The following is a 27,271-nucleotide window of genomic DNA, read 5'->3' as shown; positions in this document are numbered from 1 at the left end:
AGGAAAGATTAGGAACAGACTCTCACCATGTCGGCCAAGTCTGCAGACGCCCCCCGGCCACGGGCTGCCGACCCTAAGAAGGTGCACATTGCCGATACCGTCATGACTCGGTACAACTGGTACAAGCATGTCGACTGGCTGAACGTCTTCTTCATCCTGGGAATCCCCTTCTACGGCTGCGTCCAGGCCCTGTGGGTGCCCTTGCAGTTCAAGACGGCTGTCTGGGCTGTTATCTACTATTTCTTTACCGGCTTGGGCATTACAGCAGGTAAGAAATCGTCTCCCTTGAATTGAAGAAGGGAGGAAGACAAAAACTGACTGATGGATAGGATATCACCGTCTGTGGGCTCATTGCTCGTACTCCGCTCGTCTCCCTCTCCGAATCTGGCTGGCGGCCGTGGGTGGTGGTGCCGTGGAAGGATCCATCCGCTGGTGGGCTCGTGGCCACCGCGCCCACCATCGCTATACCGATACCGACAAGGACCCCTACTCCGTCCGCAAGGGCCTGCTCTACTCACACCTCGGCTGGATGGTCATGAAGCAGAACCCCAAGCGCATCGGCCGCACGGATATCACCGACCTGAACGAGGACCCCGTCGTCGTCTGGCAGCACCGTAACTACATCAAGGTGGTCGTCTTCATGGGTCTCATCATGCCCATGGCTGTCGCCGGCCTGGGCTGGGGCGACTGGTGGGGCGGGTTCGTCTACGCCGGCATCCTGCGCATCTTCTTCGTGCAGCAGGCCACCTTCTGTGTCAACTCGCTGGCCCACTGGCTCGGCGACCAGCCCTTTGACGACCGCAACTCCCCGCGTGACCACGTCATCACCGCCCTGGTCACCCTGGGCGAGGGCTACCACAACTTCCACCACGAGTTCCCCTCGGACTACCGCAACGCCATCGAGTGGCACCAGTACGACCCCACCAAGTGGTCCATCTGGATCTGGAAGCAGCTGGGGCTGGCCTACGACCTGAAGCAGTTCCGGGCCAACGAGATCGAGAAGGGCCGCGTCCAGCAGCTGCAGAAGAAGATCGATCAGAAGCGCGCCAAGCTCGACTGGGGTACCCCGCTGGACCAGCTGCCCGTCATGGAATGGGACGACTACGTCGAGCAGGCCCAGAACGGCCGCGGCCTCATCGCCATCGCCGGTGTCGTCCACGACGTGACCGACTTCATCAAGGACCACCCGGGCGGCAAGGCGATGATCAAGTCCGGCCTCGGCAAGGACGCCACCGCCATGTTCAACGGCGGCATCTACTACCACTCCAACGGCGCCCACAATCTGCTCTCTACCATGCGCGTCGGCGTCATCCGCGGCGGCTGCGAGGTCGAGATCTGGAAGCGCGCCCAGAAGGAGGGCGTCGAATACGTCCGCGACGGCTCCGGCCAGCGCATCGTCCGTGCCGGCGAGCAGGTCACCAAGATCCCAGAGCCCATTCCCACGGCGGATGCTGCTTGAGTTTTTTCTTCTCTTTTTCATCATCCTATTAATTCTTTTTTTTTCTTTTTTTCTTCTTTTTTTCTTTCTTTTTTCTTTCACAAAATCACGATTTGTACTTCATGATTGGCCTTGCTGTTCTATTCAGGTCTTTTCACATGCTGGGTGTTTGGAGTTTGACTGGTTGGGCCGAGCGGAGGTACCATTTGTCCATAATTTACTTTCAATAAGATAGACATGACACGACTGTCCTGATAAGTTACATTTTAATACGCCTTTACGCATTGTATTGTAGGAAATCATATCGAAATGACTACCTAGGTACCCAGGTAGATCTCAGCAGTTGGACTAGACCGTCTTGCTGCATTATCTCCCTTATCTCTGGAGTATGAGGGGTGCGGAGTACTAAATCCTGCCAAGTACCTAGGCCATTAAGCGATGCTACCGCATACTTTGTACTTAGTACTAGTCAAGTACTAGGTAGTAGTTATATAACTAACTTAGTACTACTTATGTAGTACTACTCCGTATACCAAATAATCAGTCCCCTAGTAGTCCTACTCTATATTAATTATAAAATAAGGCCACGTGCTCAACCACAGCCAGTTACTGGAAACCACGTGAGAACCCAAGCTAGACCCCATCCGGCCCGCCTGAACCGCGTCGTGCAGCCCACCCGCGACGCGTCCAGATCAGCTGATTGGCATCACGGGGACTCCCAGAGGGGCCGCCGCTTATCGTCCAATCCGCGGCCGCAGCCATTTGTCCCCTTATCGGAGGCTTACCCGGAACAGGCATGTTTTGCCTCCGATCGCCCCCCAATGTAACCCACACGCTGGGCCTTATCTCCAGGTTGAGGTAAAAAAAAATTAAGGTAGAGGAGAAAAGAGGGAAGGGAAAAAAAAGAAAAAAAAAAAAAAAAAAAAAAAAAAAAAAAAAAAAAAACCCCCCCCCTGTCATTTAAGAGTGACATTTCCCCCCCCCCCCAACAATACTTAGTACCATCACCAAGCTTTACCCCTCCCCCTCTTTCCTCAGTCCACGTCCAGCACGGTCGCTGTATCCACGTTCTCGGCAGGAATCAATCAATCAGCGATGGCTGACGAGGAGCAGGGCCGTACGGTCGATGAGAAAAGGCAGCCGGAGGTGTCTGCGGCCAGCAGCGAGGCCAGCGGCGGCGGGGTTGCGAGGGAGACGGGCTTCCTCGGGCGGATGCGTGAGCTGGAGCGCCGGTTGGACCACAAGCTGGGGATCGAGTCGGAGGCGATTGTGCGCAAGCTGCCGGAGGAGAAGAAGGCGGTGCCATGGCATGAGCAGCTGTCGATGGCGCTGCTGTGGGCCAGCGGGACGATGAACACGTCGTGCTTCGCGACGGGGTTTCTGGGCTGGGAGCTGGGGCTGAGTCTGAAGCAGGCGATCGTCATCACCATCTTCGGGTCCATCCTCGGGGGGTCGATCACGGGCTACTGTGCGACGTTTGGGGCGGCGACGGGCCTGCGGCAGATCAGCGTCAGTCGGTACAGCTTCGGCTGGTGGCCCAACAAGGTGGTGGCCTTTCTCAACAGCATCGAGCAGATCGGCTGGGCGTCGGTGGCGTGCATCACGGGCGGGCTGGCCCTGACCGCCGTGTCGGACGGGCATCTGTCGTTGGTGGTGGGCATTGTCATCCTGGCCATCGTCGCGCTGCTCATCTCGCTCGTCGGCCTCAACGCCATCCTGGTGTACGAGCGCTACGCCTGGGTCATCTTCTTCGTCATCTTCCTCATCTTCTTCGGCGAGACCGGCCAGCACGCCGACAACTCCACCCCGGCCACCGTCTCCGGCATCACCTTCAGCGGCGCCGTCCTCAGCTACCTGGCCATCATCTACGGCTCCAGCGCCTCCTGGGCCACCATGGTCAGCGACTACTACGTCCACTACCCGGCCAACATCAGCCGCGTCAAGGTCTTCCTCATGACCACCTTCGGCATCGCCATCCCCACCTCCATCGGCATGGTCGCCGGCTGCGTCGTCGCCTCCGCCCTCAACAACAAGCCCGACTGGCTCGACACCTACGACGACAACGGCATCGGCTACCTCATCCGGGACATGCTCTACCCGCGCGGCTTCGCCAAGTTCCTCCTCACCCTGCTCGTCCTGTCCGGCATCAACGTCAACGTCATCAGCATCTACAGCTCCGCCATCTCCTTCCAGCAGCTGTCCCGCCCCTTTGCCCGGGTGCCCCGCTTCATCTGGACCATCTTCTGCTTCCTGTGCATCATCGCCTTGGCCCTCGGCGGCCGCTCCAAACTCAACGACTACCTCACCGATTTCCTCTCCCTGCTCGGCTACTGGTGCACCAGTTACGCCATCATCCTCTTCCAGGAACACTTCATCTTCCGCAAGGGCAACTTCGACAACTACGACCTCGACGGCTGGAACGACCCGGACCGTCTCCCCCTCGGCATCGGCGCCTCCGTCGCCTTCCTCCTCGGCGTCGTCTCCTGGTGCATGGGCATGGACGAGACCTGGTTCGTCGGGCCCCTCGCCAAGCTCATCGGCGCTTACGGCGGCGACGTCGCCAACGAGCTCACCTTTGTCGTCACCGCCCTCTCCTACCCGCCTGCTCGTTACCTCGAGCGCATGTACTTCGGTCGGTAGACAGTGGACTGGTAGACATCTCGTCATGTATTCCTCCGTCCTCTTTCACATGTAATTGATAATGGCAGTAGCCCGTGTACACTTATGAAATCTCCTAGCACACAGTGCACTCTGAGTAGCTCAGCCGGACTGGCAGTACTCTATTAGCAGTGGTCTCACTAGCTTATATAGACATATTCATCTATTGGAGTCTTTCGGCTCTTGTCTGACACTGGTGAAGTGACCACCTTCCTTATTGGAGAGTCATGTGATATACTCATCACATGACATCACATGACATACCAAGCTACAGCCAATCAGTCGCCATCCCAACAGCTGTCATTCAGCTTCAACAAAGAATTGTCCTCTCAAAGCATTGTACGGAGCATACCAGGTAAATACGCAGATCATCTAGCCGAAAAGCCTTCTTACTGACTAGATCTTTCAGCCTAACCTTACCTGGTTCCTCTGCATCATAGCCACGTCGTTCCCCCCCCCTTCTTAGTCACCCTGTCTGCAGCACGACCCCTCCTCCGTCCCCTCCACGTCGTTGTCCTGCTTGTGGGCATCCTCTTGATCACCGTGGCGCCTCTTGCTCGCCCCTCGTTCTCTTCCTCCACCGCCAGACTCAACTCGGTTCTGCATCATCTCCGCTGCTCACCATCGCGGCTGTACACCCCGGCCGTCACCGACCTCCGCCGCCTGCTCACCACCGCCAGCATGGCGCCCGAGAAGCTGCGCCGACCACCGCAAGCACCGCCGGTCTTCACGGCGACCGCCCAGTCGATCGTGGCCGACGCGAAACGGCTCATCGAGAGCACCCGCCAGGCCCATGACGGAGTGGTTGCGGCCGTGACGCCCGAGACGGCCTCGTTCGCGAGTGTGGTGCGCCCGCTGGCGCAGGACGAGAACACCATGGCGCTCGAGTCACACATCCTGGGCTTCTACCAGGCGGTCTCGACCGACCAGACGCTGCGGGACGCTTCCTCCGAGGCCGAGAAGCTGATGGACGAATTCTTCATTGAGACCGCTATGCGCGAGGACGTTTTCGCTCTGGTCGACGCCGCGCTGAAAAAGGGCGAATCGCTCGATCCGGAGTCCCGGCGGTTGCTGGAGAAGGAACACAAGGATTACATCCGCAACGGGCTGGGCCTGCCGGCCGGCCCGAAGCGCGAGCGGTTCAAGGAGATAAAGAAACGGCTGAGTCAGATCAGCATTGAGTTCCAGAAGAACCTGAATGAGGAGAACGACGGCCTGTGGTTCACGCCTGCGGAGCTAGACGGCGTCCCTGCCGACGTGCTTTCGGGCCTTAAGAAGGGCGAGGAGGGAAGCGAGCATGCCGGCAAGCTCTGGCTGACCTTCAAATACCCAGACCTGTTCCCCACGATGAAGTACGCGACCAACGCCGAGACACGCAAGGCCGTCATGATCGCCAACGAGAACAAGTGCAACCAGAACGTGCCGCTGTTCCGCGAGGCGGTGGTCCTGCGCGACGAGGCGGCCCGCCTGCTGGGCTACCCTAACCACGCGGCCTTCCGTATCGAGGACAAGATGGCCAAGACACCCGAGACGGTCGACTCCTTTTTGGGGGATTTGCGCGCCGACCTGGCTGCGGGCGGCGAGAAGGAGAGGCAGGCCCTGGTCGCGATGAAGAAGGCGGACCTCGAGGCCCGCGGCGAGCCCTTTGACGGCCGCTACTACCTGTGGGACCACCGGTTCTACGACCGCCTCATGCTGGAGAAGGACTACCAGCTGGATCACCAGCTGATAGCGGAGTACTTCCCGCTCTCGACCACCATCGAGGGCATGCTGAAGATCTTCGAGGAGCTGTTCGGCCTGGTGTTTGTGGAGGTGACGGGTGCGGACCGGCACCAGATCGCCCCCTCGGGCAAAGGCGAGGACATCGTCTGGCACGAAGACGTGCAGGTGTTCAGCGTCTGGGACGACGAAGGGGAGGGCAGCGGGTTCGTCGGGTACCTGTATCTGGACCTGTTCCCTCGGGACGGCAAATACGGCCACGCGGCCAACTTCAACCTGCAGCCGGGGTTTGTGGGTGCCGACGGGCAGCGCCGCTACCCTGCGACGGCGCTGGTGTGCAACTTCACCAAACCGACGCCGAAGAAGCCCAGCCTGCTCAAGCACGACGAGGTGGTCACCCTGTTCCACGAGCTGGGCCACGGGATCCACGACCTGGTCTCCAAGACGATCTACTCGCGGTTCCACGGCACGAGCACGGTGCGCGACTTTGTCGAGGCCCCGAGCCAGATGCTGGAGAACTGGTGCTGGACGCCCTCGCAGCTGAAATCGCTCAGCAGGCACTATGCCACACTCTCGCCTGAATATCTGACTGCCTGGCAAGAACAGCAGTCCACCCAAGACAACCCTACTGCCACCACTCCCCCGCAACACATCCCCGACGAGGTCATCGACAAGCTCATCCGCACCAAACACGTCAACGACGCCCTGTTCAACCTGCGCCAGCTGCACTTTGGCATCTTCGACATGAAGGTGCACCAGCCGGCGAGCCACGCCGAGATCGAGGCCCTCCCCATCTCGGCAACGTACAACACGCTCCGCAAGCAGATCACCCAGATGGACGGGCCCGAGGCGCTCGGTCGGGGCGACGAATGGGGCCACGGCGAAGCCACCTTTGGCCATTTGATCGGCGGCTACGACGCAGGATACTACGGTTATCTAAGGTCTCTTCCCTTTCCTTTTCTATACTTTATTCGAAAAAAAAAAACTAACGAGTGCAGCTCCCAAGTCTATTCGACCGATATGTTCTACACGGTCTTCAAGGCGAACCCGATGGACCCCGTGGCCGGGCGACGGTACCGGTACGGCGTGCTGGAGAAGGGAGGCAGCCAGGACGAGATGAAGACGCTGACCGAGTTTCTTGGGCGCGAGCCCAACCCGACTGCTTTTTATAAAGAGCTGGGCTTGGCCTGATCTAGTTATGTTATATCTTGGTATCCATAACTATAGTGTAGTGTTGTAGTGTACACCGCCTTCAATACTAGAGTACCACTATTTCACTTCTACACCCAACTAACCTAACGTATCAATTATTCAGTTAATAATCTCAAGACCAGAATGGAAAAGAAAAGAATAAATACTTACCACTGCCGCTTCTGCAACCACCTCCTGCTGGCAAGCACGCACCGCATCTCCTCCCTCCCGCGCCGCAAAGAGCCATGTCGCGACCGCGCCTACATCCTACCTCTTAACGACGACGAGCAAGACGAGCAAGACGAGCAACAAGACCAGCAAGAAGAGCAAGCCGATGATAAGAAGGAGAAAAGGACAGAATATACGATCCTCCTGTCGACCGCCATCCCGGAGAGGAAGGCGACCATGGTCCGGCGCGAGGACGGGTTCGAGCGCCGCGTGCTGGTCCGGTGCGGTCGGTGTCGCGTCTGTGTCGGGTACTTTCTTGACCCGATGCATTTCAAACGAGTCCACAGGGAAGAAGAGGAGGAGCGGGATACGGAAAATGCCCGGGTGGTTTATCTCCTGCCTGGGTCGGTGGTTGACACGGAGGGAATGGGGGGTGCAGAGACCAAGGCTGAGTGGTTGGGATGGACTGATTGAAAGATACTTGGGATACTTTCGATTACAGAAAGAGAGTCAAAGAGAAAGAATTACGATTGAATGACTAAATATTAACAAACGTGTACACTGCTTCATTGTCATAAGTCGTGGGTATCAGTTGGCGAGAATGGTGCGGACGAGGTCTACCAGTTAGCTGACGTCTGTAGACTGGAGACTGTAGATGGTGCAGAACTTACCGGTGTAGTTGATCTCGCCTGAGCTGGTGTCAACAGCCTTGAGCAGCTCGTCGACCTCTTCGTCCGACATCTTCTCTCCGAGATTCGTGAGGACTGCAGTGCAGCGTCAGTCTAGAGCCAGTCTACAGCCAGTCTACAGCCAGTGTAGCAGTGTACTCACTATATCTCAACTGTCCAACGCCAATAAACCCCGTCAGATCCTTGTCAAACACCTGGAATCCACGACAGTATTCTTCGGGCTCGCCGGGCTCGCGGAAGCCGCCGGGGCGGTTGAGGACTTTGACAAAGGCATCGAAGTCGACTAATCTTGTCAGCCAAAACACAGCCGAATAGAGAGTATACTGCATCTTACAGTCGCCTCCAATGTTCTTCTCCAGATCTGCAATCTCGGCGAGGGTCGGGTTCTGTCCACAGGCGCGCAGCAGGTCGCCCAGCGACTCGAGCTGGACCTTGCCGGTGCCGCGCTTGTCGAACAGGGAGAACGCTTCCTTGTAGTTGGTCGAGGCCTGGTCGTGGTTAGACATGTGGCTAGACATGATGGAGAGTAAAGAAGGTGATGAAAGGAGTGAATGAGAGTGAATGAGAGTGAGGGGGGGAGAGAGAGAGTGTGTGTGTGTGTGTGGGTGTGGGTGATGAGGTCGGCGGGAGTGAGACGGAAGGAGGCAAAGTCAATTAATTGCAACCGTCAACAACAGAGTAATTTCGGTCTTGGTCGATCCTGAACCAAGGACCCTTGCTCCTGACCTCCTAGACCTGCTAGACCTCCAGTTTCCTCCTGGCTGTTTCTCGCTGGTTCTCATTGTTTTCTCAGTATTGTACGTACCATTGTGGTTATGTGATGTAGGACGACGATGTGGAATGCGAGAGGAATGTAAGCAGGAAGCCCGTGAAGACAAAACGAGTAGCAGAGAATGAATCAAGTCGAGACAGATAGACCAGAGGCTATCGAGATAAACAGGTGAGTCGTGGCTGACGAGGGGGGGTTGCCAACTGGTGGTTGTTGGGGAAACCGGTGGGTACAAACTACAAACAACAATTATTTATAGAAAATATTTACTAGTAGTACGTACAGGATATCATGACAGGTGAAACAAAAGGATATCATAGAAATCTCTAGGCATGTGTCTCTCCCCGGAGCCTTTGGATACAGCTGTCCAGCAACTTCGCCGCCTCGTCAAGCAGCTCCCATCGCGTGTGCCGGAAACTGTCGCGCAGCACGAGCAGGAGACCGAGACTCTCGTTGCGCCCGGACATGCTCTCCAGGGCATCGGGCTCACGCGCCCGAGCCATCCGCCGCAGGAAGCGATGCATGTCGCGTCGCTGCTCGGCGGGTGTCGCCAACACCGCCGCCGATGATGATGATGATGATGATGATGATGATGACGCCGGCAGGGGGCCGTCCAGCGCATAGCCGTAACTCCAGACCACCAGGGCCGCAAAGTACAGCACCCACGGCCGGTTGAGCAGATGATCATCGTGTGCCCGGTACTCTATGCCAAGTAGATCTTCATCTTGATCTTTCTTGCTCTTGATCTTACTGTCAGTGCTCGGCAGCAGACAATCCGACAGGAACCGTAGAGCGTAAAAGGTGGCGTCCCGCGCCGAGGCCTTGGTCGCCCAGCGCTCCGTCATCTTCTCGCGCGCGGCCGTGTAGTCCCTGGGCGTGATGAACCGGCCCATAAGTCGTCCGGCGCCCGCAAACACCTGGCAATCGGCGATGTCGACATGCGACCCCATGTGCGCCAGGATGTGCAGCACGTCTCGCGACTCGAAGAGACTGGCCTCGTGCAGCGGGTAGTACAGGGTAGTTGTAGTAGTAGCAGCAGTAGTGGTGGGATTCGAGCTGTCATGTTTAGGCTTTCCAGGTTGCTGCGAGAGGGCCTCGTCAAAGTCCCGGCGCCAGTTGTCGAACGCCCGCAGCAGCGCCGAGCGCCACTTGTCGCGGCCGCCGAGGGTCTGCGCGACCCCGAGCGAGCTGACCTGTAGATCACGCTGGTTTAGATGCCAGCTGACGCTGAGCAGGCCGGCCATCAGGATGGTGCGGCCGAAGGCGTTGGTGCGCACCCGCTGCCCGTTCAGCGTGCGCTTCAGCCCGGTGAGGAAGAGCGTCGGCTTGATACCGTGCGCGTGCAGGCTCGACTGCACGCGCGCCACTTCGGCCGCGCTGGTCGCCGCCCACATGGCCTCGTCGCACGGCAGCGGCAGTCGGAGCTCGTGCGCGACCATCTTGGCCGAGTGCCCAAACATGGTCGCGTGCGTCGAGTCGAGGACAAAGGCGGCAAACGCCACGCGGCGCGTCGCCTCCCCGGTGATCCATTGCGTCCAGGAGTCGTCGGCGACCCCCGGAGTAGCCGCCCAGCCATCCGACCCGTTGGTTGCGGTTGTCGCGGTCGACGAGGCGGTGCCCGAGCGACCGGGCTCCCGCGTCATGGGTGAGTCAAAGGCGGCGGAGAGGCCGATGAGCGAGCTACCGCGGCGCATCAGGGTAAGCGAGGTGTCATGGTGGATGTGGGCGCGTTCGTGCAGGGCGCGCGTCGAGTACATCTTCTCGTAGACCTCGAGTAGCAGCAGCGCCTGAAACACCCACAATTTGGCGGGCGGGCGGAAATCGGGGACCATGAAGATCTCCCAGCGCAGATGCCAGGCGATGAAGTTGGCCAGCTCGGCGGTCGCCTCGAGCATCGCCTGGCCGTGCGCCTGGTCCAGCGTGGCGGCACCGATGGCCATGATGGCGAGCAGCAGCAGGTTTGGCGTTCGGTCGGCGACAAAGGTCGGCTTATGAAGAATGGGCAGTTGCGGGTGGAAATGGTGCCAGAAGGAGGCAATGTAGTTCTGCATCATGCGCAGACTCAGCACATGGTGATCGTCGTCTATCTGTCCCTCCATCAGGGCATCCTTGCGCTTGGTCACGGTGGCCGAATAGGCCGCCTCGTTGAACCGGGTCGACATGAGAAGTAACAGCTCCTGTCGCTTCTCCTCGGATATGAGCGCGTGCGGCAATCCGGGGTCGACGAGGCTAGTCACACTCATCGGATGGTGTTGCGGCGTGAGCACGCTGGAGAAGAAATTGGCGTAGATCGGTTCATCGAAGCAGAACTGCTGCTGCTGCTGCTGCTGCTGTTGTTGTTGCTGTTGCTCTTGGGGCAGCACCTGATCTTGGTAGCTAGGCACGACGCCCGCTGTCGAAACGTATCCTATCGACGACGAAACGGTGGAGGGTAATGGATCACTGAACAGCCAGGCCGCAAAGTCATCCGTCATGGCAAATGGCGAGCGATTGAAGGTCTCGCCACCAAAAATTGGATAGGCAGCCGCCGCCAAGGGATCAAAGGTAGAATCGCCCGCTAGAGTCAAGTCCGAGTAATCAGTGATGGGGGGCAGACCCATGGACAGGTCGGAGGTGGCAGGGACGGCTGCTGGCGGCTGTTGACTGACGTACGAGGATGCATCGATCAGCGCTGACGGGTCCATATCAACCGGGAGAGAGTATGCCACACTGGCAGTGCGAGCTCGCGCGACAGGCGGATGCGGCTGCTGCGGTCCTGTTCTCACCGCGGTCGAGAAGCTGGCTGACCGAGACGCAGACGACGGCGGAGGAGGGTGGGGATATGTGCCAGCAAAGGTATGGGGGCCGCCGAACGAGGTGGTCGAGTGGGAGGGCGAATGCACCGTCTGGCTCTGGCTGCCGGTACGGTCGTGACGGATCGACCGGGGTTGTGATCCGGGCGAGTCGATGAGGCTCTGGTACCTGTAGCCATCGTGCCTCTCGGCCGCACCGGCGGCCTCGGGGGAGATGGCGGGTGGCCCCTGGTCCGCCAACGATCGGTCGCCAGCCGTCGAGAGCTCGCCATCCGGACGCCGGACCGCCGTCTGGGAGAAGAAGTCCCGTTTCTGCAGCTGCGAGCCGCGGGTGGTATGGCGTTCGCGATGGCGCGCGCACAGGTCCTGTCGCACAAAGGACCGATAACAGTCTGGAAAATCGCATCGGTAGATCTGCTTGGGGGTGTCTTTTAGAGATCTCTCGGTCAGTTTCATTCAGCAAAGCATTTCCTAGGGGCGTCGCAGCTTACGATTCAGCTGGTGCCGGTACAGATGCTCTGCGCGCGAGTAGCTCTTGCCACAGCCCTCGTGTTGACACTCAAACTTCTTGTCCACGGCGACCTTGCGGGCTCGTTTGCGTTTCGTGACGGGGGAGCCATTCCCCTCACGGGGACGGTGATCGAGGTCGGCCATGGCGATGGACTGACTGACTGACGGACGGACGGACTCTCCAGGGGGGAGGCCGTTTTCCGGGGTAAGGTACCGTACCTTTGAGTGAGATTGGAAAGTGAGGGGTAAGGGAAGAGATTCCGCCCACGGATTGAGGGATCACGACGGGCTCGACAGGGCGGAACACGCCATCCCAGGCGTCTCTAGCGAGAAATCGTAGATCGGGGAGGGAGGAGTGCTTCAGCCTGGGGGGGTCTGGGGAGACAGAAGCACGGATATTCGTGCCTGTTGTGTGATTGACGGCCACTGTGGAGAGAGAAGGATGGCGAAGGAGGATGCGGTGGGGAATCGGCGAAAGTGGGCAGTGATTGTTCTCCAGACTCAGCGAATTGGCCCTTGGCAGCGATTCCCTGGACTTACTGATTCAGGCGACTCTTTGTTGTTGGTGTTCGTCGACGGGGGGTTTCTATGGAGGGATGAGGGGATGAGGGGATTCGTGAGACGGGCATTTAAACGCTCTCTGGACTGAACACGACGAGTTAGCACGAGGAACAGAGCTAGTCACGATAGAAGCAAGCAGGTTTACTCTTCAGACCGACTGATCGATTCAATGAATTCAATCCTTTGATGCATTCCGATGGTTTTGCTTTGACATGACGAACTGGAGGCTTACGAGGAACTCTGACTGGGGGATAAGAGAGAGAGGGAGGGAGGGAGAGAACACGACAGTCTCAGAAGTCACTCCGAGGAGATATGAACAGAAAGAAAGACCAGGGGGGTGAAATAAAGAAAAAAGAGCCGAAAGGACAGGAAAAGTGGTGGAGTTTAGCTGTGGTCGAGGCAGTTGATGATGAGAAGATGGAAGATTTAAATCGAAAGCTCCAGACAATTCATTATTCTAGAGATAATACTTTTGTTTTCTTTTCGGTCTGATAAGAAGAAACGTTTTTTTACAAAATAAATATTCAATAATATAGAAGAGAATAGTCAGGATGATATAGAAAATATATACCTAGGCAACTATATATATTGTCCCAGGAGAAATAACCAACTGCAGAAACACAAAGTAGTTTGATTCATAATCCACAAGATAAACAATATAATGACATTCATCTACGCTGTTTTCTAAAATCATATGATATGCAGTTATTATGTGATACCAGTACACTTTTCTTCCTCGTGGAGACAGCAGTGTCTCTCCCTCACCTGCTCATTCTCTATACCCCTTATATCCCCGGGTGGAGAGAAAAAAAGAATCAGCCCTATTCCTATCGTGGCAGGCATGCGGGTTTGCATAGGGGGTTGTTCTCGCCCACTGTCATCTTCTTCGATTCTCTGCAAGATGTGAATAATCCGAAGAGTCACGCCGGTTTAGTTGGGATTGAGGTGCGATGGGTGGTGGTAGCATGCATGACAAGCCGATCGAAAAGAAGGAGAAGAAGAAGAAGAAGAAGCGAAATCGATTCCAGTGGCGTCAGAACGATAAATCAATCCCTACCGGGGTGGTCAAGGCAAACTATCCGCTGAAACGGAAGCGAGTGGCCTCCAGTCGTCCAAGTCCGTCACGGGGGGCGACGTTACGCCGACGATAGGAATTGGTGAAATCTAATCGTCTCAGCCGAATCCAGGCAAGAAAGAGGAAAAGGAAAAAAAAGACGGAAGGGGAATGAATACCTTGTAGCAGCGTGCGGATCCGTCGGATATCGCCGGACTGCACGCGCTCTGCAATGCCCTTGAGCAGTCGCTCAGCTTCGCCCGGCTTCATCGTCCCGGCCGGCAGCATCTGGAGGGTGGACTGTACCCACGCGCCGGACTCGGGGGGCATCAGCTCAAACATGGCCATCAACACACCCGACGCGTCCGGGAAGCAGTCGCCGGGAAACGTGAACATCATCCCCGTCAGGACCCGCTGGGCGAGCAGATGGCCTTGCGACGAGACCAGCTGCTTGACCGCGGCCTGGATCTCCGGCGGGTTGGAATACGGCTTGCCGTCTGGGCCGGTGAATTCTGACACCGCCGGTTTGTCAAAGGCGAAGCCGAGTAGATCGCGGTAGTAATGTAATGTCGCCGTGACCGGCTCCACCTGCTGCAGTGTCAAGGCGCTCAGAGCGGCGGAGAAGATAGGGATAGCAAGGGACGAGGTGATGCATTTCTCGGGATAAAAGCGGATCGCGTCGGACGAGAGCCGGAAGAAATCTTCGATCACTATTTTCGAGTATCAGTATTTTAATAGATTGAGTATAGATAAGGGGGGTGGGGGAGGGGGTTACCATCAGGAAGGCTCTGCGGAGGTAAGTCGTTCAGGATGCGCAAGAAAGCGACGGCTTGCTGCTCATAAAAGTGATAGACGGCTTCACTGGTGGCCTGGTCGACGAACTCGACGCCGTCGGAGAACTCGCGGACCACGGCCGCAGTGGCCCAGAGGAAGCAACCTTCTTTGGAGGCCTCGAAGCCGCTCGCAATGCTCTGCGCCAATGTCGGCAACAAGGGCGCCATGGCGGTGCGATATGAGATGATCATGTACCGCCAGCAACGGCACACCCGCTCGAGGATGGGCGTTGACGAGGTGAAGTTCATGACAATTGTCGTCATGATGGGCAGGATCTCCGCGCAGTACTTGACCGCCGGGTTCTCCTGGTTGGGCCCGACGTACGGATTCACCACTTGGACGAAGATGGTGATTAGTTGGAGGTGATCTATTCATCTAGTTAGTAAACTAATTAAGAATCCAGGGAATCAGAAAGGAATATCGTACCAGCAACGGCCCTCTGGCCCTCTTCGTCTTTGGCGTTGTTGGCCAGGGTCATAATTCGTGCCATGAGGGGGTCGCAGAACATCTTCATGGTCTGGTAGATCTTGTCGAGAGGTTGGACGGCGACCACAGCGGCTACGCCCTCGGTGACTTCCTCTTGGCTGGCGGGCTTAAGTTTGTCAATGACGGACTCGTAAAAGGTGTGAAGCTGGGCGATATGGCCGCCCAAGAGCTTCTGGCAGTCGGTGCCCAGGAACTTGAAGGCAAGGGCGGAGGCTTGGATGACCTCCTGGGAGCTGTGCTGAAAGCCGGAGATCACGTAATTGAGTTGAGCCTCCAAGGTTTCCGGATGCTGAGCGGTCCATTCGGTGTACCGGGCCAAGGCCATGATGGCCTGGAAGCGAACCTTTTCTTGGTCGGGGATTTGTACAATCAAGGGAATGACCAGGGGTAGGACAGAACTCTCCTCCGGGTCAACCATACGGCCCATTGCTCGGAGACTGAACAAGGGAGCCTCTAGCTCCTGCCAGTTGGGGACGTGCTGGTTTGTGGCCTGGGAGGCGTACTTGGAAACCCACTGCTGGATCAGTTGGTACGATTTGCTGAGACATTCCGAGACACCGATCACGGAGCAGCAATCTTTGAGGACGTCGCCCATATCGTGCCGGAATTGACGGAACTTCTCTTCCTGCTCGCGGTCCCCGCCAAAGAGATCGGTCTCGCCTTCTTCCGGGCGCGGGTATTCAAGATGCTTCACCATGATATCGACGAGCTTGGAGAACACGTCGGCTAGCTGGGCTCTGGCTTCCGCATACCGGTCCAAGGTGACATACTGCTTCAATTCGTACCAGAAGATAAAGGTTAGGGAGACAGCGTCGCGCTCCCAATCGCGCGCGCAACATTCGAGGATGGCTTCGACGAGGCCCCGGAACTCGGACGGGAGGCGAGCGATCAGAACAATCCAGGCTTCACCGGCCTCGGCAAAGAGACGGGTGATGCCCTTGTATCCTTCGAGGTCTTCCGCCTCGGCATACTCAGCGATCTTAGGCCGCAGGGACATGATCCGGGGGAACAATGTCTGGATGATGGGCAACGAGTCATCGACTTCGCGCGTGTCGCGGTAGAGGGTACACACGCTATCCACCGCGGCCTCAAATGAGACCTCGTTATCTAGTGCCTTCAAGATGATGTCCATCAGCGGCGACTTGACGATCTCGGAGGCGGGGATTTCGCGCATCCAGGACGTAATACAGTCGAGCAGGCGTGGATTCGTGGAGGCCGTCGCTAGAAATGAGGAATCAAGCTTTAGTAATGGTCACAGACGAAGGAACATACGTCCCCTTCCCCTTCCAAAAGACATACCGGACGAGCGCGCATATTGCACCAGGAGGTGCATGACCTGATCGGCGTTATCCTCCAACAGTTCTTTGGTCCTTGTCGCAAGATCCTCTTCCTGTATGACGACAAAACGCATTAGAAACTGGACCCACAGGCGAGAGAGGACCCGTGCAAGCCGTTATGTGAATCCCGCACGAGACTGGACGGTGCACAGGGCTGTAGCTGGTCTGAATTGGGTGTCAAGGTCGGCCGAACGTACACTGAGGTTGATTTTGCGACCCTCCGTCACCTCCTCCGGTAGAATCTTGAGGAACTCCAGCACGCAGTCGCCCGCCGTGCTGCCTAGGGTCGCCCCGACGGTCGCGAGGACATCCTTCCACTGAGTCATTTGGATGGCGAGGCTCGCCAGACAGACGCACAGCTGTGTCTGGATCGGTCGCGGGCCCGACCCATACGCCACGAGCAGGCTCAGGACCGAATCTCGCAGCGCCGGCACCGACTCGGCCGGCAGCTGGTCCAAATCAAATGTAATCTACCCGTTGTCAGCGCGTCCGTACCCTCTTTATCGCTGCCTGTGTGTGTCTCGATATCACCTTTCCCTTGAGCGTGGTTGCCGCGAACAGCTTCGCCTCGATCGGCACCTCGGGCGACTGGAGCATTTCGTGCGTGATAGTCCATGCTTCAACCTATAGTCCACCAGTGAGAACAAGCCTCTTCTTAAAAAAAAAAAAAACCCTCAAAGCGAAGAGAAAACATACCGATTTCTGAAAGTTCTCGAGAAACTCATGGGCGTGCGTCTTCTCTGAGCGCGGGACATTTCCTTGCATCGTAGCGACCGCAGCCAACACGGGGCCAAAGGCCTGGCTGGCGCTCCTGTCCTTACTGGCCATTGTCGTCTTTTCAAAAAGGTGGGCTGTTTGGGTATCGTAGAAAAATGATCGGGGAAGAGGAGGAGAGGGGTTCAGCCAGGCTGAGGAGGGCAACACTGACTGGCTCTACTCATTAAACCATCCACCGGGCGTAATTAGAGAAGCCAACAGTCGAAACCCAGAGCGCAGGCACAGCTCAGAACCGACAGCAACGGGGAGAGACAGAGAGCGAGAGGAGGGCAGGTGGGATGTGGCCAGGGACCTTCGCCCAGCTGGAAAAGTTGTGGTGGTTGCCGCCAAAGCGGAGCCGTGGTTAGTGAGACTGACGGAAGAGAGACAGAGAGAGAGAGAGAGAGCTTTCCATTTTCCACTCTCCTGCTGGTTGGACCTGGACATTGGCAACGAACGCAGTTGGGTGTATTTTTCCATTGTTCGTGTTCGTGTGCACCGTTTATTTCTTCTTCTTTTCATCACAGTTTTCTCTCTCCTCATCTCATGGCCGGCAGAGGAGGCGGTGGCGGTGGTCGCAAGACCCTGCTTGCTCCCATCCATTTCATCTTCCGACTGCTGCAGCAGCGCTCGACGGTGTCTATCTGGCTGTACGAGCAGCTGGCCTTCCGGATAGAAGGGAAAATCAGGGTGAGTCTGGGGGGCGCGCATGACGGGAGGGAGGGAATGAACGGGCTGACGGCGGTCTAGGGATTCGACGAATTTATGAACCTGGTGATTGACGACGCGGTGGAGGTGCGACTGGCTACGAAGACCGAGGAGGAGAAGCGGAGAAACCTTGGTACGAGATGGTGTCTGAGGAAAAAATATAGAATGTGAACTGACGAGAGCAGGCCAAATCTTGCTCAAGGGAGACAACGTGTCGCTGATCCAAGCCGTCCAGTCCTGAGGATGGGTTTACGGGTGTTTGGTGGTCTACAACTGGGAGGGAGTTCATAATACATCGGAGCAAATGAGATGACTTTCTTTTCTCTCTCTCTCTCTCTCTTAAAACTCGGGACAAAAAAAAGAGGTTCAGTGACGGACGAGGAATCGCCCGTCGCCCACAATGAGCGCATCTACCAGCCAGTCGTGATCTAGGACTGGAATCTCCTCGGGCGGCGAAAGGACTTGCTCGTGGAGGGCCAGGGCGACTGTTTCCCTGTTAGAACGTGCTTTTTTCTTCCTTTTTTTTTCGTGTCTCCTTGTGTGTTCTATGTCTATTTGTCCGGCGCAGGGGGGTTGGTTTCTTACCAAGAAAAGGCATCTTCAACGTCCCGGACTTGCTCTGGGCCTCGTTTTTGGAGAATCGAGTCAAGAAATAATCATAATATCCCTTTCCATGGCCTAACCGGCGGAACCCCGTGTCAAAAGCCATGCCCGGCATCACGATCAGGTCGAGCCCGTGGCGGTCGCCCCCCGTGGACTCGATCGTCCTGCGCGGCGATACTCCCTGCCCGCCGAAACAATTGTCTCTGTCCGTAACCTGTTCGGCCTGCAGCGAGGGGATCCCCCAGCGGTCGGGAACCAGGGCTTCGAACTCGGCCATGGACGTCAGCGCCAGCATGTCCATGACAGAGACCCTTTTCGACTGGGCCGGCTCCGCCTCGACCCGATGTATGTAGGGTATAAACACCTCTTTGCCGCGGGCGAGGGCGTCCTGTACGATGGCCGTGGTCGACAGCTCCCCCGCTGGCATGGAGAGATAGACGCCGATCCGCTGCGCCTGCTGGTACTCTGGCAGCGCACACAGCCTCTCGCTCGTAATTTTTGCTACAGAATAATACTGTCAGTCCTGCCGATCACATCGCAATGTCTTGCAAAGTAGAGAACTAAGTCACCGGCGCACATTGTGCGGCGATCGCCTCCGGTGGCAGACTCTGCAGGACGCAGCGCATCCGCTGCCGCAGCTCCTTCTTCGCCGTCTGAATACTCGCCATCATCTGGACTGGCGATCGAGCGTTGCAAATATCGGCCTCTCAGCAAAAACCAGCGACTCGTACCGTCATAATCGGCCTGGAATGCTGGTATAGATCGTCATTGGCCCGCGCCGCTTAAATAAGAGTGTCTGATCACCGTGGCTTGGCCGTGGGCCTGTTCCCCCCCCCTTCGTCCAGTCTTTTCCCCTGCTCTTCTTTTCGATGTCGCCGTCGTGTCTGAACAATTCAACTTCTTCCTCTCATTTGATCTGAAAGCGCCCGCCATGCTTTCGACGCTTGTCTGTCTCGGACTGCTGGTGACGGCCGGCCAGGCAAGCAGCAACGCGTCCGACCTGGTTGGGACGTGGTCGACGAAGACGCGCAAAGTGATTACGGGGCCGGTAGGAGACCATGATCCACTGGCAGTGATAGTGCGAGTTCATTCTGACTATTTGCAGACTTTCTATGACCCTGTGAATGATACGCTGCTCGAACCCTCCTTGACGGGGTATTCCTACTCGTTCACCTCCGACGGTCACTATGAAGAGGCTTACTATCGCGCCATTCCGAACCGTCAGTGACTCCTAGCTTTACACTCCTTTTTTTCTCGTTTTTTTTTTTTTTGGATTCATTTCTGACGAATGCAGCCGCCGACCCTGCTTGTCCGAAAGGAATCATGCAGTGGCAACACGGCACCTACACCGTGAGCAGCGACAACGAGCTGAAACTGACGCCGATCGCCGTCGACGGGCGCCAGCTGCTGTCGGAGCCTTGTTCCTACGACGTGGGCATCTACACGCGGTACAACGAGACGGAGACCTTCCCGGTGAGTTGGCTGAGTTGGACAACTTGTGTTTGTGATGGTGCTGATTGCAAATCTGCAGGGCTTCAAGGTGTACACCGATCCTTACCACGGCGTCAAACGCCTCGATCTGACCAGCTTCGACGGCTCCCTCTTGCACCCGATGTACCTCGTCTACAAGCCGCCGGAGATGCTGCCGACCTCGACGCTGAACCCGACGGTCACAGAAACGGTCAGCGCCAAGCGCAAGCGTGATTTGTTCACGACCGACGAAGAGCGCGAGGAGAGGGTGGTTGGCTCGCCGTACGGGACACTCGCCGTGCGGAAACGCACGGTCGAACCCGCCAGCGCGGACCGGTGGTGGTGGTTCGGCGTTGTCCTGACCTCCGCGGGGGGGGTCATGATGCTTACCTTCTAATAATGCTGGGGGGGAAGTGTGTGGCCTGTTTAGATGGATGGCTTCGTAACCTGTCTGCATTGGCGTTTGTTATGTCCGGGTATGTCTGCATGAGGCGTCGGGTGTATATTAGATTTTTATCGCTTTTTATCGTTATATTATTTCTTGGAGCAATGATTGAACCTCTACCATATCGTACAAAACGTCTTGATATACAACCTTACACCCTGCACGGTTTTTATACGCTCTTCACACCCTCCTTGGCTATGCGAGCCACCACTGCCCTCTCGGCTGGCTTCCCATCCAACGCACCCCCCGGCGCAAACAGCGCCTTCAACACGGCCCCAACCTCGACCTTCTTGTCGGTGTCTTTCAGGGCGGCGATCTGCTGCGCGACGATGGCCTCAATCTCCGCCACGTCCATCGTCTCCACCTGGCCCGCGTACTCCTCCAGCACGGCGACCTGCGCATCCTCCTTCTCCTTGAGGTCCGCTCTGTCGGCTGCAGCAAACTGCTCGCCGGCTTCTCGTGACGCCGCCGTGCGTTTCCGGATCAACGAGAGGAGCTGAAGGTCGGTCTGGATGGGCGAGGAGGTCTTGGCGGCGTTGTTCGTCTCGGAGATCAGAGCGCGCAGCACAGTGAGCCTACCTCGTCAGCTGAATCCCTGGTCAATATCTACAAGTAAAATCCTCACCTCACTGTATCCTTTGCCCGCATCGCCGTCTTCAGATCGGCCCGAATCTTGCCCATCAGCGGCGGCAGACTCTCCGTGGACGTCCACCGCACGCACCGCAGAGGGAGCCGGGTTGCAATCCTGGCAGTGAACATTTTCCTTGAGAATTAATACCCTTGGAAAACGGTAGAGATGGCTAGAATCGAGGCTGTCGAGACAGACTGTCGTAGTTGTTTCTTCTTCTTCTTGTTATTGCAAAAGTCGTAGGCGGAGCTTTCCTGGCCCGTGCGCAATTTTGTTTCTCTCCTCCTCGTCTGAGGCTCCCCAAACACGACTCTGGAGTTTCCCAGACCCAAGACGAGCAGACACGTTGGGGACCTGCTACGAAGCGCTTTACGAGATTGCCCTCCTTTCCTTCTTTGTCTTTCTACCGACATTGTCGTCCCTCTGTCCCTATACCGTGCCCGCTTGTTGACCAGGGCAGCGTGACGCCCCCCCCCGGCACGAGCTGCTCGCCATGGCCACGTCCTACCCGACGCTGAATCCGCAGACGCCGCAGAAACCGCTTCCAGGGACGTATTTCCAGACCCCTGCGGCCAGTACGGTGCAGAATGGGTCGTTGTTCGGCGCCAGACCGGGTCCTGCTGGCCCTTCGCCCGCACCGCAGGCCTCCGCTGCGTCTACCTTGCCCACTGGTGCTGCTGCGGCAGCCCTGCCCAAGGTGCCTCCGGCTGCATTGAAGAGCAAGAGCCAGACGTTAAGCACTGAAGAGCGTGCGACAAGAACCATCAATGATACGATGGCCCAGGAGGCGCGCTATCCGGACCTGGATAGCTATTTGTCGCGTAAGTTGGAGAGAGAGAGAGAGAGGGAGATACCCTGCTAATACCATATAGAAGGGTTTTCGTCCGATTATGATATTCCCACTGCCCCCGGCTGGGCACCCTTCCAGAAAGTGAAGATGTACAATATCCCGGACCAGATCTTCGATCAGTATAACCGCGCCCAAGTGTCGACTAGTATGGGTCTGTTTGCGGAGTTGAACCACGCCTGGGTGGCCATTGACAACGCGCTGTATATCTGGGATTACACGCACCCGAATCCGCAGCTGGTCGGCTTCGAGGACCAACCGAACAGCATCAACGCCGTCCACCTGGCGAAGCCGCGGCCAGGGGTGTTTCTGCCGGCTATCAACCACTTGTTGGTCGTCTCGACGACGGCGGATGTGATTCTGCTGGGCATGAGCTGCGAGACAACCCCCTCGGGCGCTCGCCAGGTCTCTCTGTACCAAACCGGCATGTTGGCCTCCATCCGCGGCCTGGATATTCACGTCTTTGCCTCGTCCGCTTCGACCGGTCGGGTTTTCTTCGGCGGCTCCTCCGACAATGACGTCCACGAGCTGACCTACCAGCAGGAGGAGCGGTGGTTTGCCGGCCGGTGCGCCAAGGTGAATCATACCAGCTCCCGGCTCGCCGCCTTCACGCCCAGCCTGAGTTTCACCCAAAAGTCTTTCGAGCACGTGGAACAGATGGAGATCGATGACAGCCGGAATCTGCTTTACACCCTCTCTTCAGCCTCCACAATCCGCGTCTTTCACATGAAGCCGGATGGCACCCTGGTTCTGGCCATCACCAAACCGGCTGCCGATATCTATTCGAATATCGGCCACATCGTCACCTCCAACGAGACCCTCAACCCCAAGGTCAGGATCGTTTCCATCAGTCCCATCCCCGTCGCGGAGGCGTCGCGCTATCACCTCATGGCAACAACCGGCACTGGGTACCGCATCTATCTGAGCGCCACCGGTACCTACAGCTGGTCGCCAGCCTCGAACGTCATCAACGCGCCGACCAGCATGCAAGCCCACCATGTCAAGACCCCCCCCTTCGATAACCCGTCGGCTGCGGCCGCGGCGGCCATCAATGCTTCTCTTCCCGGCCAGGCTAGGTTCCAGCCACCGATCACCTCCAAGGTTCCGATCCACTCCCTGGACCCAACCCGTTTCTCGGCGCGATTCCCGCCGGGATACTTCTTTTGCTTCACCTGCAAGGACTCCATGCAGAAATCGGACTCGCTGTTCATCTCGGCCCCTGACTCAGGCCGTGTCGCTCGCTCCCAGGAAACCGTGATCCCCGGCAAGGCTTCCGAAACGGCCATCTGGCTGTCCCTGGGCAGTCGCGCCGAGGATATCGGACTGTGTTCGCCGCCGGCGACAGCCACCAACACCCCTGGTGGCTTTGGAAACGAGCTGGCTATTCAGTTTGACAACCCGGCCGCCGAGATTGCGATCTTGACCAACACGGGGATTCACGTCATCCGCCGTCGACGTCTGGTGGACATGTTCGCCGCCTTGGTGCGTGGTGGAACGGGCGACGAGGGCCTAGAAGGGGAGATCAAAAATTTCATTCGCACCTATGGACGAAGCGAGACGCTCGCCACAGCGCTGGCGGTCGCTTGCGGCCAAGGCGTGGAGGTTTCGCCGGACTCGCGCCTGACGAAGATCAACGATCCCGACGTGCTCGAGTTCGCCCGCAAGGTCTTTATCGAGTACGGCGGCCGGCCCACCATGAATGAGAATGCTGTCTCCGACAACGCCACATCGGCTATTGATGCCATCCTGCCATCCCCACGACACGCGGGTATCGCCCTGTACATCTCGCGGTTGGTCCGCTCAATCTGGCGCAAGGAGATCGCCAAGGTCGGACGCGGTGCCAACGGTGCGCAGACCATCGCCCCGTCCGTGGCGATTGCTCGGTTGCAGGCGGTGCAACGCGATCTGTCCGCCCTGCAGGACTTCTTCAAGGCGAACAAGAACTTCATTGAAGGTCTGAGCGGGCCCGAAGCCCTAACGCGCGTTTCCAACAAGCAGGAGGAGACGGCCCTGCAGGCTGAGCACCGTGCTCTGCACTCGCTCGTGCAGCTTGTCTCACGCACGATTGAGGGGATTTCCTTTGTGCTCGTGCTCTTCGATGAGCGTGTGGACGAGATCGTGGGCACCTTGCCCGAGGAGTCGAAACAGCGCTTCCTGAAGTTGACTTATGAGGAGCTGTTTAGCACCAGCAAGGGCTACGATATCGCCAAGGAACTGGTCAAGGGAATCGTCAACCGTAACATTGCCAAGGGCTCCAACGTCGAGACCGTGGCAGATGCTCTGCGTCGCCGTTGCGGTAGCTTCTGCAGCGCAGAGGACGTCATCATATTCAAGGCACAGGAGCTTCTCAAGCGAGCTACAGAAGCAGGTGCCAACTCGGAACTCGGACGCAACCTGCTCAACGAGAGTCTCCATCTTTTCCAGCAGGTCTCGGATAGTCTGCCCATGGACTACCTCCTTTCCGCGGTGGAGAGCTACATCCATAATCAGTTTTTCGCAGGTGGGCTCTTCTTTTCTCTTCGTATCTTTTTTTTTTATATCTAACCGAACATGCTAGGTGCCATTCAACTCGCTCTGAATGTTGCTGCATCTTCCGACAAGGCCAACATGGCCCTCTCGTGGATCGTTGACGGACGCTCTGAAGACGTAAGTAGGCCGGCTTTTGAGGACAACGCGTTTGATACCCAAGCTGACGCACCAAAAAGGACTCGCGAAAGGATTATTTCTATTTCCGCAAACAATGCTACGATCTAATTTTCAAAGTCATCATTGCGGTGGATACACTCGCCGCGCATGATCCTGGAATGATCGACGGCCAGTTCACCGTGATTGCGAAACGCAAGAACGAGGCATATGGTGTGATCACCGATTCTTCAGACGAGGTGTTCCTTACCAGCCTGTATGACTGGTACCTGGAGCAAGGCTGGAGCGAGCGGTTGCTCCAGATCAAGGCCCCCTTCGTGGTGACCTATCTGGAGCGCAAGTCCGAGGACGACATCACTCACGCGGATCTACTGTGGCGGTATTACGCCCAAGCCGAGCGGTACTTTGAAGCGGCCAAGGTCCAGTTCCAACTGGCGCAAAGTGCCTTTGCGCTGCCCCTCGGTCGTCGCATCGAGTATCTGGGCCGTGCTCGGGCCAATGCGTCCACGTTCACGCCGGATGTGGGCCGACAGGCTCGACAGAAGTTATTGCAGGAGATTTCTGTCCTCATGGATGTGGCTAGTGTGCAGGATGATCTCCTGGAACGCCTCAAAGAAGACAACCGTATTGCTGCTGACCGAAAACCGGAGGTTCTCAAGGAGGTCGATGGACCGATCATGGACATCAGCACTGTAAGTACTGACCTTTGCGTCTATTTTAAGTACTTTTCTGACAATTTGTAGCTCTTCAACCAGTTCGCCGACCCAGGCAGCTACTATGACATCTGCCTTCAGATCTTCTTCCAAGCGGACTACCGCAATTCGGCGGACATCAAAGCGACGTGGCAGCACCTGTTACAAGATCTGCACGACGAAACCATCAACAAGGCGACCTCGCAGCCGTATGAGGCAGTCATCGAGAAGGTTCGCAGCCTCGGCCGGCGGCTGCGCATGTCTGAAACCGTCTTCCCTATCCCGCTGCTGCTTCCCATGCTGGAGCGATACGCCGTAGAGTACCAGCGCGGAGTGGGACCGGCGACATGGGTGATCGACCTCTTCTTGGACCTCGACGTGCCACACGAGACCCTCTTCTCCAACCTGGAAGCCATGTACTATACGGACGAGGCGCCCTTCCAAGGTACCAACCGCAAATACATCGCCAAGGACCTGCTCTACCTGATCGACCACTGGTTCCTCCATTCTGTGCGGCTGGGCGGCGTTGTCTTTGGTAGCGACGCGGCCGCCATGCGCATCTCGGAGACCCTCCTCCTGCTCCTCCAGCAAGGGGTGATGACGCCCGAGCAGACGCAAATGGCGCAGGAACTGCGGGCCAAGGTTGAAGATGTTCTTCGATAGAGTGAATGAATACACTGTTTCTTATTTTTCTTTTCTTTTTTTTTTTTGACGGGTTCCCCTTCCACTCTATGAATCCCGTTTTTGCCTTGCATGCACATTCTGGATTTTCCAAAAGGCGTTCGTTTCTTCCTTCTATCTATGGGACTCTGTACGACGAACGACAGGAGGGGTATATGGCTTGCTCTAGTTCTATCTTTATTTTTTTTTTCTCTATGTTTTCCTATCTACCTGGTCCCTAATGTTCAATATGAATGGCCTCTATTGGAGAGCTCCATCTGATCTCTCTCCTCGGATAATGTCTCAATGTGTACTCATCATAGACAGCTAGAAGTGAGAGCCAGCATATTGTATAACGTACACTTGAATATAGAATAATTGACTGCAACCTCTCTTCCTTATATGGGTATCATGATATTATGGTCAATTGTACAAAAGCCTACTCCTGCTTTGGCTTCAAGCATAACTGTCTCCGCAGCCTGGTGAACATATCCAACGCCACAAGCCCCCCTGTACCGTAAGCATGCAACCATACAAGATATCTAGTCAGGTTCAAGAAGAAAGTACTCACCGAAAGCTATATACGGGCCGTAGAGCATAGTGATGTTCTGTTTTTCGACCAGGGAGCGGTCGGTCCAGCTCCAGACTTCCGCTAGACAGGCCACTGTCGTGACGAAGGATTGCATGCCGAAAACCAGGAGATGAACGGGGACCATAGGGTCATCTGCAGCTGTTAACTAATGCCGATATGAAAACGGCAGAGCTAGGAAGAGAGGGAGGTTCACCTCTGATCAACGCGCCCACAGCCCACAGGCTCAAGGGAGCATGATACAACAGCTCCATCCAGATAAAGGCCGTGAACCAGACCGGTTGGGGCGCCTCGAAGAATTTGTCGTGGTACGTGTTCACGTAGAAGTCGCGGACGCGGTGCATCAGGTCCGTCTGCAGCGCGGCAGGGAGGATAGGAACCGTATCGACCACTGTGACGATGGCGTCAGTGAGCTTCTAGCCCGATAACCCAAGCAGAGGAGTCCTACTGAAGATGATCGGGAGATGCGTTGCAAAGAAGAACAGGTACAGCATGTCGCGTTTGCGACTCCAGAGGGGCGCCATGGTGGGCTTCTAGGTCAACTAGCAGCCTTCCTCAACGAACAACGAGCCTGAGATGATTTGCCTGGGCTGTTGCTATCCCCAGCCTTCGTGTGTTCACTGTTGACGACTCTGGAGCTCTTCACCTCCTCGACGCGTTTACGGTTTGACAGCCGGCACCCGTGACCACCCACCCACGTGACCACAACACAGAAAAAGCAAAGCCTCGCCTCGACGACCCGATGGTCCGGATAGAAAGAATTAAGGACGCTTTTTGCTTTTTCCTGCCTCCTGCATCGCGCCCCTAAACATACCTTAAACTTTAGCTGCGCGGATCGTGTGAGGCCCGGCGGATTGACTTTTGCCACTATGAAACTGCCTAGCTCGACAACAACAACGCTACGAGGACGACGTTGAGCTCGAGCTTCCCCCTCCGTCCGACCGTCCGAAAGGAAGGTCTGGCTGTCTATCGTCGCTTTTGCTACGTCTCTCACAGGCTGTACGGAGTACTGTCGAATCTGCAG

At 56.8% G+C, this 27,271-nt stretch overlaps 13 protein-coding genes across 13 annotated transcripts; 7 read left to right on the top strand and 6 right to left on the bottom strand.

Annotated features, from left to right (window-relative positions):
- Nucleotides 1-27: 27 nt before the first annotated feature.
- On the top strand, nucleotides 28-1,459 carry ASPZODRAFT_20234 (hypothetical protein; the record flags this gene model as incomplete). Its single annotated transcript, XM_022727556.1, has 2 exons — nucleotides 28-268; nucleotides 330-1,459. The coding sequence occupies 2 exons, from the start codon at nucleotides 28-30 to the stop codon at nucleotides 1,457-1,459; spliced, it is 1,371 nt and encodes a 456-aa protein (XP_022577218.1).
- Nucleotides 1,460-2,486: 1,027 nt separating this feature from the next.
- On the top strand, nucleotides 2,487-4,184 carry ASPZODRAFT_137094 (hypothetical protein). Its single transcript, XM_022724213.1, has one exon. It carries the CDS (start codon nucleotides 2,534-2,536, stop codon nucleotides 4,076-4,078), a length of 1,545 nt encoding a protein of 514 aa, XP_022577217.1. The 5' UTR covers nucleotides 2,487-2,533; the 3' UTR covers nucleotides 4,079-4,184.
- A 593-nt stretch (nucleotides 4,185-4,777) lies between these two features.
- On the top strand, nucleotides 4,778-7,006 carry ASPZODRAFT_104793 (hypothetical protein; the record flags this gene model as incomplete). Its single annotated transcript, XM_022720871.1, has 2 exons — nucleotides 4,778-6,756; nucleotides 6,814-7,006. The coding sequence occupies 2 exons, from the start codon at nucleotides 4,778-4,780 to the stop codon at nucleotides 7,004-7,006; spliced, it is 2,172 nt and encodes a 723-aa protein (XP_022577216.1).
- Nucleotides 7,007-7,150: 144 nt separating this feature from the next.
- Nucleotides 7,151-7,648, top strand: ASPZODRAFT_20232 (hypothetical protein; the record flags this gene model as incomplete). Its single annotated transcript, XM_022727555.1, has 1 exon — nucleotides 7,151-7,648. One exon carries the CDS (start codon nucleotides 7,151-7,153, stop codon nucleotides 7,646-7,648), a length of 498 nt encoding a protein of 165 aa, XP_022577215.1.
- A 114-nt stretch (nucleotides 7,649-7,762) lies between these two features.
- On the bottom strand, nucleotides 7,763-8,381 carry ASPZODRAFT_155168 (hypothetical protein; the record flags this gene model as incomplete). Its single annotated transcript, XM_022726178.1, has 4 exons — nucleotides 7,763-7,791; nucleotides 7,846-7,938; nucleotides 8,006-8,146; nucleotides 8,198-8,381. The coding sequence occupies 4 exons, from the start codon at nucleotides 8,379-8,381 to the stop codon at nucleotides 7,763-7,765; spliced, it is 447 nt and encodes a 148-aa protein (XP_022577214.1).
- Nucleotides 8,382-8,958: 577 nt separating this feature from the next.
- ASPZODRAFT_20230 (hypothetical protein) lies at nucleotides 8,959-12,078 on the bottom strand (the record flags this gene model as incomplete). The annotated part of the gene is made up of 2 exons (XM_022727554.1): nucleotides 8,959-11,852; nucleotides 11,916-12,078. 2 exons carry the CDS (start codon nucleotides 12,076-12,078, stop codon nucleotides 8,959-8,961), a joined length of 3,057 nt encoding a protein of 1,018 aa, XP_022577213.1.
- Nucleotides 12,079-13,570: 1,492 nt separating this feature from the next.
- Nucleotides 13,571-17,034, bottom strand: ASPZODRAFT_20229 (hypothetical protein; the record flags this gene model as incomplete). Its single annotated transcript, XM_022727553.1, has 8 exons — nucleotides 13,571-13,659; nucleotides 13,729-14,259; nucleotides 14,325-14,750; nucleotides 14,810-16,090; nucleotides 16,169-16,259; nucleotides 16,404-16,676; nucleotides 16,738-16,830; nucleotides 16,903-17,034. 8 exons carry the CDS (start codon nucleotides 17,032-17,034, stop codon nucleotides 13,571-13,573), a joined length of 2,916 nt encoding a protein of 971 aa, XP_022577212.1.
- A 449-nt stretch (nucleotides 17,035-17,483) lies between these two features.
- Nucleotides 17,484-18,035, top strand: ASPZODRAFT_137090 (hypothetical protein). Its single transcript, XM_022724212.1, has 3 exons — nucleotides 17,484-17,652; nucleotides 17,713-17,803; nucleotides 17,856-18,035. The coding sequence occupies exons 1-3, from the start codon at nucleotides 17,509-17,511 to the stop codon at nucleotides 17,909-17,911; spliced, it is 291 nt and encodes a 96-aa protein (XP_022577211.1). The 5' UTR covers nucleotides 17,484-17,508; the 3' UTR covers nucleotides 17,912-18,035.
- On the bottom strand, nucleotides 18,017-19,000 carry ASPZODRAFT_137088 (hypothetical protein). The gene is made up of 2 exons (XM_022724210.1): nucleotides 18,848-19,000; nucleotides 18,017-18,774 (listed from the first exon to the last, which is right to left on the bottom strand). The coding sequence occupies exons 1-2, from the start codon at nucleotides 18,939-18,941 to the stop codon at nucleotides 18,167-18,169; spliced, it is 702 nt and encodes a 233-aa protein (XP_022577210.1). The 5' UTR covers nucleotides 18,942-19,000; the 3' UTR covers nucleotides 18,017-18,166.
- Nucleotides 18,976-20,450, top strand: ASPZODRAFT_1290455 (hypothetical protein). The gene is made up of 3 exons (XM_022722179.1): nucleotides 18,976-19,493; nucleotides 19,568-19,746; nucleotides 19,805-20,450. The coding sequence occupies exons 1-3, from the start codon at nucleotides 19,205-19,207 to the stop codon at nucleotides 20,138-20,140; spliced, it is 804 nt and encodes a 267-aa protein (XP_022577209.1). The 5' UTR covers nucleotides 18,976-19,204; the 3' UTR covers nucleotides 20,141-20,450.
- ASPZODRAFT_125074 (hypothetical protein) lies at nucleotides 20,345-20,875 on the bottom strand. Its single transcript, XM_022721416.1, has 2 exons — nucleotides 20,814-20,875; nucleotides 20,345-20,763 (listed from the first exon to the last, which is right to left on the bottom strand). The coding sequence occupies exons 1-2, from the start codon at nucleotides 20,867-20,869 to the stop codon at nucleotides 20,358-20,360; spliced, it is 462 nt and encodes a 153-aa protein (XP_022577208.1). The 5' UTR covers nucleotides 20,870-20,875; the 3' UTR covers nucleotides 20,345-20,357.
- A 434-nt stretch (nucleotides 20,876-21,309) lies between these two features.
- ASPZODRAFT_76215 (hypothetical protein) lies at nucleotides 21,310-25,661 on the top strand (the record flags this gene model as incomplete). The annotated part of the gene is made up of 5 exons (XM_022730072.1): nucleotides 21,310-21,637; nucleotides 21,689-24,163; nucleotides 24,221-24,309; nucleotides 24,369-24,998; nucleotides 25,050-25,661. 5 exons carry the CDS (start codon nucleotides 21,310-21,312, stop codon nucleotides 25,659-25,661), a joined length of 4,134 nt encoding a protein of 1,377 aa, XP_022577207.1.
- A 436-nt stretch (nucleotides 25,662-26,097) lies between these two features.
- ASPZODRAFT_155160 (hypothetical protein) lies at nucleotides 26,098-26,771 on the bottom strand (the record flags this gene model as incomplete). Its single annotated transcript, XM_022726177.1, has 4 exons — nucleotides 26,098-26,168; nucleotides 26,230-26,382; nucleotides 26,444-26,638; nucleotides 26,696-26,771. 4 exons carry the CDS (start codon nucleotides 26,769-26,771, stop codon nucleotides 26,098-26,100), a joined length of 495 nt encoding a protein of 164 aa, XP_022577206.1.
- Between the last annotated feature and the right edge of the window lie 500 nt (nucleotides 26,772-27,271).

Source organism: Penicilliopsis zonata (genome assembly GCF_001890105.1).
Source record: "Penicilliopsis zonata CBS 506.65 unplaced genomic scaffold ASPZOscaffold_26, whole genome shotgun sequence".
In the NCBI taxonomy this organism is placed as follows: domain Eukaryota; kingdom Fungi; phylum Ascomycota; class Eurotiomycetes; order Eurotiales; family Aspergillaceae; genus Penicilliopsis; species Penicilliopsis zonata.
The sequence above is the reverse complement of the archived record's forward strand: the minus strand, read 5'-3'. Positions and strand labels throughout refer to the sequence as shown.